Source organism: Rhinolophus sinicus, linkage group LG02 (assembly GCF_036562045.2).
Source record: "Rhinolophus sinicus isolate RSC01 linkage group LG02, ASM3656204v1, whole genome shotgun sequence".
In the NCBI taxonomy this organism is placed as follows: Eukaryota; Metazoa; Chordata; class Mammalia; order Chiroptera; family Rhinolophidae; genus Rhinolophus; species Rhinolophus sinicus.
In genome coordinates this window covers 29533703-29548512 of record NC_133752.1, presented here as the reverse complement: position 1 = coordinate 29548512, position 14810 = coordinate 29533703, and the positions used below count along the sequence as shown (strand labels likewise).

The 14810-nt window shown below is 35.0% G+C and overlaps 1 protein-coding gene across 1 annotated transcript in view; it reads right to left on the bottom strand.

Annotated features, from left to right (window-relative positions):
- Positions 1–565: 565 nt before the first annotated feature.
- Positions 566–14810, bottom strand: part of COL25A1 (collagen type XXV alpha 1 chain) — a 436443-nt gene continuing 422198 nt past the window's right edge. Inside the window, exons 36-38 of the mRNA XM_074322592.1 lie at positions 11655–11741; positions 9221–9259; positions 566–5682 (exon numbers count right to left, since the gene is read on the bottom strand). Of these exons, the coding sequence (XP_074178693.1) occupies positions 5680–5682; positions 9221–9259; positions 11655–11741 (129 nt within the window). The 3' untranslated portion in view covers positions 566–5679. The remainder of the gene's footprint in view (positions 5683–9220; positions 9260–11654; positions 11742–14810) is intronic.

The window sequence follows — 14810 nt, the reverse complement described above, 5'->3', positions numbered from 1 at the left end:
TAATTATCAGGTGGAGAAGAAAGAGCAGGCGGAAAATGAGAAAGGAAAGGAGAAAACAAGAATGTAGGGACATGGGAACTGAAAGGAAAAATGTCTAGGAGGGTGCAGTGGTCAACTGCCTCTAATGCTGCTGTTAAGAGAAAGATGAGGACTGAAAAGTGAGTGCTTTTAGTCAGAACTTGTAAATAAGTGGTGACTTGAGTGGAGGCATTCATTCATTCATTCATTCATTCATTCATTCTTCAATACATTTAAGTGATCACTATGTACTACATTCTAATTGCACAATGATGACCGATTTGATGTAGTGGAGTTAAGAGTCAATGGAGTGTAAGGAAGTTTAATTCATCAAGATGGAGAATTCTGGAAGAGAAGTGAATTTGGAGGGGAAGCTCAGTCTGGAGGCATTACTACTTGATAAACAGAAAGTACTAATTTTTTTTTTTTTTTAAATCATCATAGCTAGGCATGTGCACTGAGTTGAATGGTGGCATTGCAATATTGTAGGAAAATAGAATAAAATTATTTATGGAGTGTGTTTAAATCAAGAAAACAGGCTAAAGTGTTCATGAACATCAATAAAACTTTATAACAATACAATTCATTAACATTGTTTGGATTAATATTGCAATAATTACACACTTTTTACATTATGAAAATAAGTCATAAATAGTGTAAAAATAATTCTGAAGATCAACTTCTCACAAACTAGGAACACTGTAAACAAGTTAAAAAAACAAATAAAAACAAATTAGAAATTGAACACAATGCAATTATCTTCAAACTGGAAATTGAAAACCACACGCATCTTCTGATTCAGCAATGTCAGCTGAAGAAATTATAATGAAATTCAAATAAGAAATCAAACAGAAAGAATTCAATCTTTCAATTATTTACACTATTGAGAAAAACAGGTTTGTGCCATATTTACAGTGCTAAGACACAACATATTCTTAGAATAATCAATTACATGAGACTGGCCCACAAAACATTAAGAAAAATACGCAGCATAATGCTTGCCAAAATATTTTTTTTTTCATTTTCCTCTTATTTTGTATTTATGTGATTTTTTTGGCAATATAAAAATAGCTGCACATAGAGATGAACTTTAAAATGTAAAAAATACAAATAAAAATATAATATTTTCTAAAGGAAAATCAGATACATACATCTTTTAAAAATGTTAAGTTGCATGAAACATTTACAACAGTATAAAGAATATTCACAGAAATGTCAATACGTAAGACATTCTTTTGTGAACCCAATTTATTAATATTTCTGAGACATGTGAAAATATCCTGCATTTTGAGAAATGATGGTACTTTCTTTGTTATCAATAAATCAACAGATCAGGTTGAAAAAGTCTTCCTATTGCCAAAAGGACAGTTCTGTCAATAAGCAGCACAGGGAATCTTATTCATTTAAATACATTTAAAAAAATCAGACATGCCATTAAAATGTTTCCATATTGGATCAGCAAAAACTAAATCCATTAACAATTTAAGTTGGAAGGGTTATCTCTGCTATGGCATATAGTAAATTTAGCCAATATGAACATATTTCAACAAAAATGGAAAAAAGTAGGGAGTAACGGTCAGTGGAATCCTAATTGGTCAAACATGTCACTTCCACTGGGAATGAATGATTTTAATAGCCAGAATAAAACACATATAATTGTTCTTACTTGTTATTTATGAGAATATAAATTTAGGTTGCTATGGACTTGACTTTCTAGCGATAGCAGGGTTTTTGTTTTGGCAGAAGTTAGAAAAGTTTATTTTTGGTAATGTTAATTATTAATATAACTTGCTTATCAAGAAATAGAGAAAACATCAATATTTTCTAATTCCTATGATTACTTATTAGAAGATATTAAAACACCACCCACCACACAAGCATAACTTACTTCTGGGCAAGATAATATATACGGGGGAAAAAAGTGGTGTTAAGATTTTATGCTAGCATAGAAACATTAAAAAACATAAAAACCTTGGAAAATTAAACTCATTTTCTAAGTGATAAAAATGTAAGCTACCAAAGACAATTTCTCCATAGGTACTGACATGCTGATTCAATCATTTTCCAAAATAGCAAAGGACATGTAGAACAAATTCTGGATGCATAAGTTCTTACTGTTCCATCAGAACATCATGCACAGAAAGTAAAGTCGAGAACAGAATTTTCTGGGGACAGAAATTCAAGACATTCTCATGTTTTTTATAAAATCAAATAAGAAAAATTCTCCAAGACTGCTTTTCATAATAAAAATGAAAACTAGAAGAAAAATTTAGGCATATTTGTGTGTTAGGTACACTATGAATGTATGCAGACTTGTCCAACTCTGGCTTCGTCACACTTAACCACATCATATAAGCTAAAAGATGAGAATGAAAGCTGATAAAAGGCATATGGTATATGAAAAGAACATGAAATTAGAGGATCCATGATCCAAGTGAAGACACATTATCTATAGGTACAATGTTTTGTTTTGTTTTACGTTAAGAAAGACTGGCCATTGAACCACAATTATAGCAAATTCATAAACTTTAAAAATATAATAACACACTAACAGTTTAGGAATGCTATTAAACAGAGAAATGAAATTATCCATAGTAGAGTTGCACTGTCCATAAAGAAAAAGAAAAGAAATACATCAGCACCAACGTGAATTAAAGACAATTTTAAAGCTAAAACACATACCAATTTGGTATCCTTAAAAGATGCTTATCAGAAATGACCTAATCTTGACTTATTTCCAATGTGTTTTTCATGTATTTTTTTCCTCAATCCTCTATTCAATAATAAAAAAATAAAAAAAAGAAATCTAAGAAAAGTACGTAGCTGCCAACACATATATCAGCAGACATACCTTACTAGTTCATTTGGTAATTATGTGAGGAATCTCTATATTGATGACAAAATGGATGGTTGAAAATATTTCAGTAACCAAAAGTTTAAGATTATCCATAGTGGTTAAGACCTAGTAATTCCACCGAACAAAAAGGAGTGCGATCATCCCTTTGCTTCCCCCAAGGAAATAAATGTAATGGAAGTTTACAGCTTCCTTTAATTATGGAATAAAAGTCAACGTGGTCAAGTCAAAGCAAAAACCCAATATACACATAGGACAGCACAGTATTCTTAAAGGGCTGTATTTAAAACAAAAACACATTTTTTTTGTACATAAAATGATTATCTTTTGAGGTATTCTCTTTTGAAGCTGTGCACGTTTAAATAGTGATCCATCTTAATACCGGTTGTTCTAGAGGAGTAGAAGGAAAGATAGGAGGAAATACAGCCGCCAGATTTTTCTCAAGACGCTACTGTTTGTTTTCCTGAAGAAACTGTACTTCTACCCATGTTAGCTCATTTTTCCAATCCATTTAAGACAAATTGTTTCAGAGATCGAACAATACCTTATCCTAACCATGTCATACCGGAGATGGTTAGAAAAATGCCTTCTGTTATTTTAAAAATGTCAAATTGGCTTCAGAGTGTGGAATGTTACTAGACATGTGACTGATTAGATTGATCTAATAGTTTGAACATCTTTCCAATCTTGAAAACTTAATGGAAATAAAAGAAGGCATTTTCTATAACTGAGCATTTGGCTATATAACATGAAAGAGATCATAAGGATCTTAGGATACTTGTCTTATAATTGTATCTTAACTGTTGTTCCCATAAGCCAATGATGAACAAATTTCCTCTCTGGTGGTGAAAACCTATGCATGAAACTAGAAAATTTCCCACAAAATGGCATTAAGTCAGGAGAAAAATCATATTATCCATAGGTTGAAAGAGTAACTACTCCTCATTGACAATGTTTCTCCTAATGGAACTTGACTTAGAATAAGCTATTTCAAAACATGTTACCAACACCTTACTGTGCAAAGAATTACTCACTCTAATACAGTTAGGTAACTTTTGAGCAAGTAGATGAAAAAATACTCGTTTTGGCAACTGTATTTCACAGCTTTTTGAGATCTCAGATTTGGTCTGCGCATAAGACAAACATTTAGAAATGTAAAAAAAAAAAGATAAAGAAATCTAAATATAGACAAAACTTAGATCTAAATAGAACTACAAAAAATAGAAATGAGTTAATATTATCAAATGTGACCAAATCTTGATTTTATCTTAATTGATAATCACTATAAATGTTATAGTCCTCATATGAAAAAAATGTCAAAAAGTACTGAAAAAATTGTTCAACTTTGATACTTTACAATGACTGAACTGAAAGTGGAGTTTCTTTTATATTCTTTTCAATTATTCAGAACAAGACAGTAAGAAGTTAGTAAAAGGTCATCGTGGCTGTTGGTACCAAGTTATTAGGATTTCAACACTTTTCTTTAAAAACAATTGTTCAAAGCAATATGACAAAAGCTGCAACAAATCTTTCCTTAGTATTCCTTGGACTAAGAAAGAAAAGAGAAAGTATTAAAAAGAATAGAAAGTATCTTCCTGTTTCTAGAACTTTGTAGAAAATGTTTGAAATGGGTTGGCTCTTGGAGAGAAGGGAAACTGTCACATTAACTTTGGTAGAAATTGCGGGATGAGCCTTCTTATATCTTCAGGAGAGATTATTTCGACCAACCTCTTCTCAGGACATGTGATTTCTTCAGCAAACTGAACTTTGATGGGACACCCTTCATTCTCAGAAACAGGGGCTGCCATTCCAACAATCTTCCATCCAAAAGAAGTGCTGTATGTCTCTGTCATTTTCCAAAGGCACCCATGTTCACAGCTGCTGGAATTCAGTTTATTTTTAAAAAAGACTGCTGTTCTGGGTGCCTGCATTTGTAAACCTCTTTCCTACTTGGTCACACGAGAGGCAGCGCAGGATGCTGAACCGGCCCTCTTTCCTGGTCTTCACTGCCAAGGGCAGCCCAAGGAAAACTGGCGGCACAACCAGCTCAAACCCTTGATATTTCAACCAAGGTGGCCACGTGAGCCCACAATATTGGAAGCTGTAGATCTGCAGTTGGGACTGCAACTCCCTCAAAATACAAGACCATTTGTGTGAGTACTCTCCGCCACCTTATCTCTTTTTGGCAATAAGCCATGGTGTAACCCCCTTGAGATGACAAAAGAAATAAAAGCTCAGTTGTGATCAAAGGATTCATCAAGTGGCATGCTAGCATCTGAGGTTGCACAAAAACAAGCAGGTTTGGCACACCGTCATGCTTTTTTAGTCAGTTTCAGGGGGTAGTGTGGAATCAATGGTCATAGTGAAGGTGAGTAGGGATGTGACAATAAACTCTAAGATCAGTCGGTATAGTACATAGTCTTAGTTTTGAGTCCATATTTGGTCACAATTTCTTGTAAACTATTTCATGGCACCTTTTGTCCATGCAATTAACAAGCCCAAAGTAAGAAAATAACAAGGACAATCATTCTCTATCAATGATGTGTCCATATAAACACATATTTTCACATAAGATAAAGAGATAAGATACTGATCTATATTTTTTGCAGGCTTCTCACTAGTTTCACATATTGCCCAATTTCAGATGTAAGTGAAGAAAAGATGGACATGTGTACTACTGCAAACGGGAAGAAGCAGCTATATGTAAACATATGTCAGACTTGCAAAATCTGCAATTCAATTTTCAACTATAAATATAAAAAGTGGACCATTATATATACAACTTCATGCTCGGAAGGTTAGATTCATCACTGCAGAAAAACAAACAACAAAAAAGACAAATATATAAAATTAGTGGTCTAGGATAAAAATTCCAAATTAACATTTATTTTAAGCAAACTGGTAGAACCCTGAATAGAGCTTTTTTTTAAAAATCAATGAGTAAATCAATACCTGTCCTATACATTACTTTTCTAAAACTCCAGTTATCAAAATTTCCATCCTAGCTTCAACCCACATTTTCCTCTTGCTGCCAAAAAGTTTGTGGTGTTTGTTTCAGTAACTATTCTGGGAAAGCAGAAAATTAGGATTTTAATATATGTGTGCCATAGTTAAAGTACATGTCCTATTTATAACTTACGTAATCTTCTCCAAGCATTAAAACACACCGTGGAAAAGGCTGAGGATTCTGACCTCAGTTGCACTGTTTATTTCACCAACACCTGACGACAATACTCTACTTCCATTCTTGTTTCATCTTTTGTTTCGCTAGTCCTGCCCAGCTGTGGATGGTGTGCAAGGTAAACCTGCCTGCTATCTGGTCTTCAAGTAGTATTATAGGTTCTATTGTGATCTAAGGTACCATAAATCTCTGGTCCCTTACATCTATAGTTTCAACAGCCATAATTATTAAAGTTTTCTGAGAACAGAAGTTAAGTCTGGAGAACTGAGGAACAATGGTCTTTGAGGTAGACACTCATAGAGCAGATCTTGGAGATGTTGACTTTTACTCAAAAGTAAAAATCAACGAGAAAAGTAGAAAGTCCAGTTCATTAATTAAAAACGTTTATTTTTCTCTCTCCAAGAAAAATAGACGCTATATTAGATATGTTTAAGAGGCAGAGAATTTTGTGATTTTTAGAGATGGAGTTCACTCCATGTTTACGCATCTTGTGTCCACGCCAGAGAATGTGCCTACAGGAAGTACTCCTTTCTCCAAGCTCTCACTTATCTCAAGTTTCAAACAGATGCATTTTTTGAGTACCAATGTTTTGTAAACGATCTACAGAATTTTAAAGATTCTTTCCCACCCCCAGACTTTAAAACTTAATTTAAAAATCTGTCACCTTGTTTTAGGAAGTTTCTGCTGAAAACCTTTCAGCCCTACATGGAAAAATAAGGTTTAGTGAAGCATTCAAAAATACAAAGGCTGTAGGTATTTTTCCTATTAGTTTTAATCACTGGACGGGGATGGATGACAACACTAATAGTCTGTAAGTATTTTCTTAACCATAAATTCTGCCATTTACTTACTGTACCAATTACACTATGAACTGGTACATCACTATTCTTCAAAATTTGGAAAACTGAACAGTATCTAGAAAGGAAAATAATTTAAACAAAGATCAACCCGTTTTGCATGAAAAAAATTATTATGGATAGTAGCATGACCAAGGAGACTTGTTCATTAATTACAGTGATTTATACTGCTGCCCAAATCTGAATTTTCAGTCAAACATTCACCACTGAGCTCTAGAGGCAAATAAACAACATTTAAAAGGGTGATCCACATAAAATGGGACCAACCAAAAGGAATCCACTGGCTGTCTTTTTAAAATATCATTTAAAAAATAATTTGATTTGACTAACAGTGTATTTGAGATAGCTATGTTGACCACATAAGAGATTTCAGAACATTCCATTTTTCTAATTGTTTCTTCTTTTTGGGGAGAGGTTGATTACAATGATTTGCATTTGTGTGGGGGAACAGTGTGGTAAGCAATATACAGTTTTATCGCTGAGTGATTATTCTTTATATGATTATTCTTTATATAAGAAGATGCTAGATTTAAGAGATTCTTAATCTTATGTAGACTATAGTATCTATTCTGTGGAAAAATGAGTACTTAAAAGGGAAATTTCTGATTTTCTGATGCTACTCATATTACCACTAGGTTTGGCATTTTCATGAACCCAAAAGATGATGAGGGCTTTGCTTGTTGCCATTATTATGCCGTCACAAAAAGGAACTGATTTAGAAGTGGCTGAAAATGATGTGAACCCAGTTCTGAGTAGTGTCAGAAGGCTGACAAAGCAAGCCTTTCACATCTCCCTCTATGTAAGGTGTGCCAATAACTGTATTAAAAAATCATGATAGTATCAGATTATAGGTCAAAGGTTAAAGAGTAAATGGTAATTCCAGCTCAGGATGGTATTAAACATTCCGAGAACAGGGGTTATGATGATGAAAGGATACTTTTCTCAGGCAAAGAATAATACAATGATAGGTCCATCTTCCTGAGAACCCCTTGACCTCAGATATGATTGGGATAGTTATCTGACAGTCTGAAAGTGGAGTTTGGGAAGCTACCAAATAAATGACGTTGCTGAGAGAGAAGGAAGGTGTTTCTTTCCCTGGTCAAGTGGGGTGACAGTAGTTAAGCAAGAAAGTGAGTTACACAGGATCTCACCAATGTAGTTGAGCTAAGACGAAACCAGGCGAGTCAAGTTTCTCTTCATCTTTCTGTAATCCTACATAGTTTTGTATAACATGCTGTCAAAAATTACTGAATAAGCCACAGGGTATTAGAGAAAAAATTTCAAAATGATCAAAACAGCATGTATACTTCCCCCTAGCTCATTTTTACATCAGTGGAATTCCTTTATCCTTCAGAAGCACATACACAGTCTTTTATAGTTAGGTTCACACCATTTTTGTGTAAAGGTTTGGTAGCAGAGCACACACACAATTCTTCCTTGCTTAAAGTTCTGCCACTGCTCCCCATCATCTACTTCTTTTTTTTTTAAAATTTATTGAGGCGACAATGGTTAGTAAAATGACATAGGTTTCAAGTGTACAATTCTGCAATGCACCATCTATATATCACATTATGTTCTCACCACTTCTAATTCTGTACTTACAAGCTCGGTGCCTTGGAAGTTACTTAACCTCCTGAATTTCAGCTTCCTCACCGGCATCATTGAGGATTCTAACACCCTATAGGGTCATTGTGAGGATTAAATAAAATGATGCCATTTACATGAAAGGGCTTAGCACACAGAAGGTTAGGGATAAGTTTCCTTCCCTACACAGTGACCATGGGTAGCCACATGAAGATGCTAGAATAAACTAATACCATAAAAGACACAAACTTAAACATGACCAGATTCTCAAGGCATCATTGAAAAAAAAAAAGATCATGCTTCCATTTTCTGCTTTCTCAGCTTTGTGACTAATATTCACAGGGTTCTACCATGTACTGCAATGTTTGCCTAAGTAATTGAGTATAAATAGGAAAAGAATCACAATTAAGAGTAGTGTTAGACAGTAAGGAGACAGGGAGTTTATTGAGAGACAACCGTTAGGAGGGTGCACTGCCTGCCCCTTTCCATTCCAAAGAAAGGATTCGATAGGGAAGGTTCCAAATTACAGTGTTTGCTAGGAACTGTTTTCACTCCTCAGTTTAGGAAGAAATTAGCTGTAAACATACGAGTATTAATCAAAAGGTATTTAATATCCAAACAGCTTTCAGCAATGTCAAATTCAAAAGGTCTGTTCTAATGGAAAAGGCTAGGCCAGGCGAAGAGAAAGGGAGAGTGCTTTTTTAGAAATTATTCCATAAAGCCCACCTTTTGCCAACATCCAGGCATGGGTAATCCATCCGGCCCCTGTTTTAAAGAGAAGAACAAGAATTCCTCAGACTTCTCAAAAGTGATCCGACTCCATAATTCACATGCTCAGAGGCTTAAAAGATGGTTTTCTAGTCATTAGGTAGCTTTAGTCATAGGCATCTTTTTCCAATAATAATAATTAACTCCCATAGCCAACATTAATTAAAATGAAGAAAATTCAAATGTTTTCTAGAGTACACATTTTGAAAATACATAAAGTATAGAAAAAATTACGCCTAATTTTGAAAAGGTAATTTACAAAGCATAGTGGTCTACTCAGTTCCACCTTTAGTAGAACTGTACTATTCCTCTTAATTTCATTAAAACACATTTCACAATTATCTTTATTAAATGAACCAAAATAATTTCACTTCCTGGTCACTATGGTCTATGGTTGAATGCATGACAATGGTGAATAATCAGTGATGAACCATTTCTATCTGAAGTTTATAGTTCTTTACATGCTATCTTTCACTTTTCTATATTGAAAACAGATAGAGAACATATTTAAGTAATTGAATTAAAAGATAGGCAGCCTGTCTATCTTTATAGTAAAATATCCATAGCATTTATTAATTTTTCTATTAAAATTCTTCAGAAGCCAGTCAATAAATTCCAAATAAACAAGGGATTCCTAAATGTTGCAACATTTATTTTCACTTAAAGTGTAAGCACTCTTCAGATACAAATGACACAAATAAGTCAGGGAGACTTGGTATATTATGAGGCATGCTTGTGTTTTCTCCCAACAAAATGATTGTGAAATATTATTTATTATCAATACCAGGCAAACAAAATAAAAGACTGGGCACTTCACATTGATATTTTCTAATTGCAATTATGGACTGAATAAAAATTTTTTCTATAAATACAATCTCTTAAAAGACTTGAGAAACAAATCTATCTTTATAGCATCATGCTTCGCACTAAAGAACAATATAAGAACATGCAGACCAAGTATAACCATCAACACAACCATAAAATGTTTCCCTTTATACCTCAGAAAATATGAAGATGCTTTTTATAAATGTGAAAAAAACAACAACACTTTGAAATAGCTTTATAAGACATTTGGGAAAAATTCGGTAATGCCAGATTGGTACGAGGAGAAGGATCACCCAGTAGAATTTTAGATTTTAGTATGAAGAGGATTTTGAGTTCATGCCAATGGAGATAGGGGAGTTCTGTGTACTTTAGCAAAGTGAGTTTCAAAAGGAGAGACCATTAAATTGGAAAGGTTATGTGACAAAGAAGAGGGTTTGGGCTGCAGACTATTACCATCTTTAGAAGCTCAGAGAAGTTTGGCTTTCTTTCCTACGGTCTCTTAACAGCATTCCCGCAAATTGGCTAACTTTTGACCACAAAAGCTTAACTCTGTAGGTTTGGCCTTATTTACCGCCTTACGGAAAATTATGTGGAAGAGGCAAAAATACCTTTATTTCCTTTAGAGGAAAAGAAAAAAAAGTTCAATTTAGGGGTAAAATCCAACGTTACGGCCTTATTCTGCCTTTACATAGAAGTCTTTTATGCAATTTTAATGTAATCTTTAAATATTAATTGACTAAATTAATATTCCCCAGAATGCAGAACTGGTGGTCCTGTCAGTTGTGAGAACAATGTCAGGATATTAATTTGCAGTCATTGATAGAAATGCATGCGTGCTCTCTTCACTCTGCAGAGTCTCTGAAGGAGCTATTCATGCACATGCTTGCAGTGTGTTTATCATGTAAAGCTTGCTCCGGAAGCACCACTTTACACTGACAGAGATACATATATAATAAACAAAGGGAACTGCATGCAGGGTAGTAGGAAAGAGAAATACTGTACCAATTGGCAAGGGGCATCCAGCCCATCCAGGCCAGGCTGGCCTGGCTCCCCTTTTTCCCCCTTAACGCCACGGAATCCCTGTTTGTAAAGATTAACTCATAATGTTACTAACACAAGAAATCACTTACGCACAAATTCTGCTAAAGAAATAACCATAATAACAAAAGGCTGGGAGAGGAGCAACTCTGAAGTGAAAAGTAACATTCAGTGAAGTATTTTGGATGAAATAAAACAGAGCTTGACATATTCCTACAATGAGGGCTTGTCTGGGAACCGTGACCTCTTTTGAGAAACACAGAATAGCGCTGGTTCCTCTTCAGATCCTACATTCAGGTTCCAGTTGCAGGTCGCTACTTGTGTTAAGAAACCAGGCAGAGCTGGTGTCCAGAGACAAGGTGTGACACATATCAGGATAACCCAATTAGATATTTCTGGTACCTGGAAGTCTGGGTTAAATGACCCTAACCAGAACCCCTGCTGTTACAGGTCCCTCCAGCTTGCTCTTCTCCCAGTTTATCCCTTCACACATGACATCTGGAGACAGAGTTCCATGAGTCAGACATACCAATGGGCAAGGTGCATCTAATCCAGGGGCACCCTGTTCTCCTTTCTCCCCTTTAGGCCCCTTTTTGCCTTTCTTTCCCTTTTCCCCCTGTGGATACAAGGGTTTAAATAAAAGACAGGTTTTATTTGGCGGGGGGAGGGGGACGAGGGGGAGAATAACAGTGATTCAAAAGATGGTTTAGCCAATAAGAGTCTGGAAGGGCATTTACCACTGTTTTCTGGTTTATGAACGTATGGCATGATATTATAAAAATAACAGAGTGACAATGGATTCTGGGTAATGATACGTGGGATTTTGTTTGTGATACTCAGTAAGAAGATAGGAGACCTAAAAGGCCCACATATCAGACAGGAGGACCAGTGCTGACTTAGAGCCCAGTGCAGTAGCCCCCCGTGAACGGGGTGTTTCTGCCATGGATCTGGGGGGGATGGCTACCAATTGTACTGAAGCCAGCCAGTGGCAGGTGAAGTTCAGAGGAATAACGGATACTTCACCCAATTTTCCATACCTGTCAACTTGTTTTTTTAATAATCCTATAATAGATGAAAGCTACACTGAGCCAGAGAAAAAGAAAAGAATTCTAGCAGCTTCTATCTTTCTGAAATACATCCTATTTTATCACATTTTTGTAGTTCTCATTAGAAAACAGTCAATGGATTAAAAATACACTTCTATTTCTTTTAACGTTCCTTTTCAGGAAACTAAGAGCAAATACTTTCCTTATTAAGTCAGGTAAATAAGTTTAAAATGTGCTAATACTTCTCAGCAATGCCAGGTGGACAAACAGACTTATTTATAAACCCAGAATCTTCTTTAATTCACTCTTATTGATCTCATGCCAGGTGTTCACAATGGTAAATGGGTTTCCAGCTTACAATGTAACAAAAGCCAAAAAAAAAATTCTGTTCAAGAGAGGAAAAGCAGTTTGGACTCAGTTGAGCTAATACTAAAAATGAGGTAGGCAGGATAATTACATAGTGGGAATGTAGCCATGGAAATTAGTATTTAGGAATCAAGGTAAAGGTTGTGGAAATCTGCATGGATCATAGGGATGGAGGAATTCAGGAAAGGAGGCAAAAGGAGGAGAAGGTAGGAATGCACCTCAGCTGTTTCACATTAACATAAATATGTATGCGTATTTATAGACAAGAAGTTGGTGAGTACAGAATACAAAATACAATACATATTTAAATTAGTGTATTCATCTGCAATCAGGATGGGAGTTACGATAAAACTGAATAAATTCAGAAGCAAAACAGCATGAATATTCAAAGGTGAAAAGACATATATATAAAACAGAAATATATGCTATGCATTCAAATTAATGTATTCATTTTGACTGAATGAATGAAAGCGCCTCATTTATCTCCTGTGTGCCAAAAAGATTGCATCAGAAGGCTCAGAATCAAAAACATTTGGGTTTCTTTAATACTGGGGAAAGAGAAATTCTGTATGGTTTAGTTGATCATAATCAAAGACAAAGACCTGAGAAGCCAGGGTGAAAGGAGAGCAGGTGTGACAGGAAGTAAGACGGGAGGAGCATTTGGGAGGAAATTGCTCACTCAGGCAAGATGAATGGACATCCCGCCTCAGCAAATCACTTCAGTGCCATGACATACAATTCATTTAAACTTGTTTGAGTGAGCTCTTTTCTCCCAGGAGACAGTGGACTCTTCTTCATGTAGGTGTGACTGACAACAGGTATGTTGAGTATTATTTAGAATCCACTTCATTGTTTGATAGGTAAATCAACTCAGATTATAACTCAACAGAAAAGTGTTGTCATATGAATGCTGACTGATCAGGCTATGGGAATCATTTTTCAGTCATATTTTCGTGAATTTCAAGCTTTATGGAAAATATAGACTATTGTACAAAGAAAAATATATCAGAATTATTATTAATCAACATAGTTTTGTAAGTTAGGGATTCCCTATGTAACACAGAACCATCTGTCATTGTGGGTGTGAGCGCATAAGGGCTCCTGCTAATATTTCTCTCCCATGTCAAAGAATGATATACATAAGGTGTTCACATTTAGAACTGAATTTTCCTAAATATAAAATGTCTATACATGGAATCTGAAATATGGAAATATTTTCTATGGGTGATTAACATTACTCTGAGGATTAAACGTGTAGCTTAATGTTTTCATGAGTTATAACACTGGTATTTTTCTTTGTTTGAAAGATAATTAAAATAAGTATCCTCATAATGGTGACATACTTTTGAGTAAGACTTTAGACTCATACAATCCATTAGGTAAATATAAATGCCTAGAATCTTTAAAACATACACACCTTGAACTAAAATACACAACTGATCTCAAAACATGAATATTTTATAGTTAGAATTTATCATTCAGAATAAAATAACTATTTTTATGCCTCAGTTTCCTTGTCTGTGAAATGGGATGAAATAGCACCAACCTCAGTGGGTTGTTATGAGGATTGAAAGACTTATTTCATGTAGAGCATTTGGGAAAACACATAAGTGCTCAATGACCTTAAGATGATGGTGGTGGTGCTTTTACATAACCACTCCCATGAGCTCTCTTACCAATGGGAAACTACGTAATGTTTAAGGCCTAAAGAACGCACAGCAGGCTTAATACTCTTCGTTCTTTGACAACTCGCATTTGGCCTTGCTTTTCAACAGCTATGAACCTCACTTATAAAAGAGAATTTATAGGGTTTTGAATACAGTGTGTTGTTCAGTAGATCAGGACATGAATTAATCCGAGAAATGTAATTGGTTTAAATTTGAACTGTGAAAGTGCAATTTCAGCCACTTTAAGATTGTCACTATTCTATTGAAATGATGAGTTTTTGTTTGCTTCTTTTGCTGTGTCCAGAGTAGAAAATTATTCTTCAAAGATCCAAGCAAAGGGAAGAGGAAATGAAAACATGATTTTAAAAATCCATAATCCAAATTTTGCTTTCAGATATAAAACCATTTTGCCTGATTCTGGCTCCTATATATTCTGGAGCTGATGGTCCTGAGATAGAACCTAAACACAACCTCAGAAAATACACCGATATCTTTATTTAAAAATATCTGCAGGGTCTAAAAGCAGTAAGTCCTAGTCCCTGTCTAATGGACCCACTGGGGTTTATCAGTCACACTGCTTGTCTCCCATTTTCCAGTCAAAAAGTC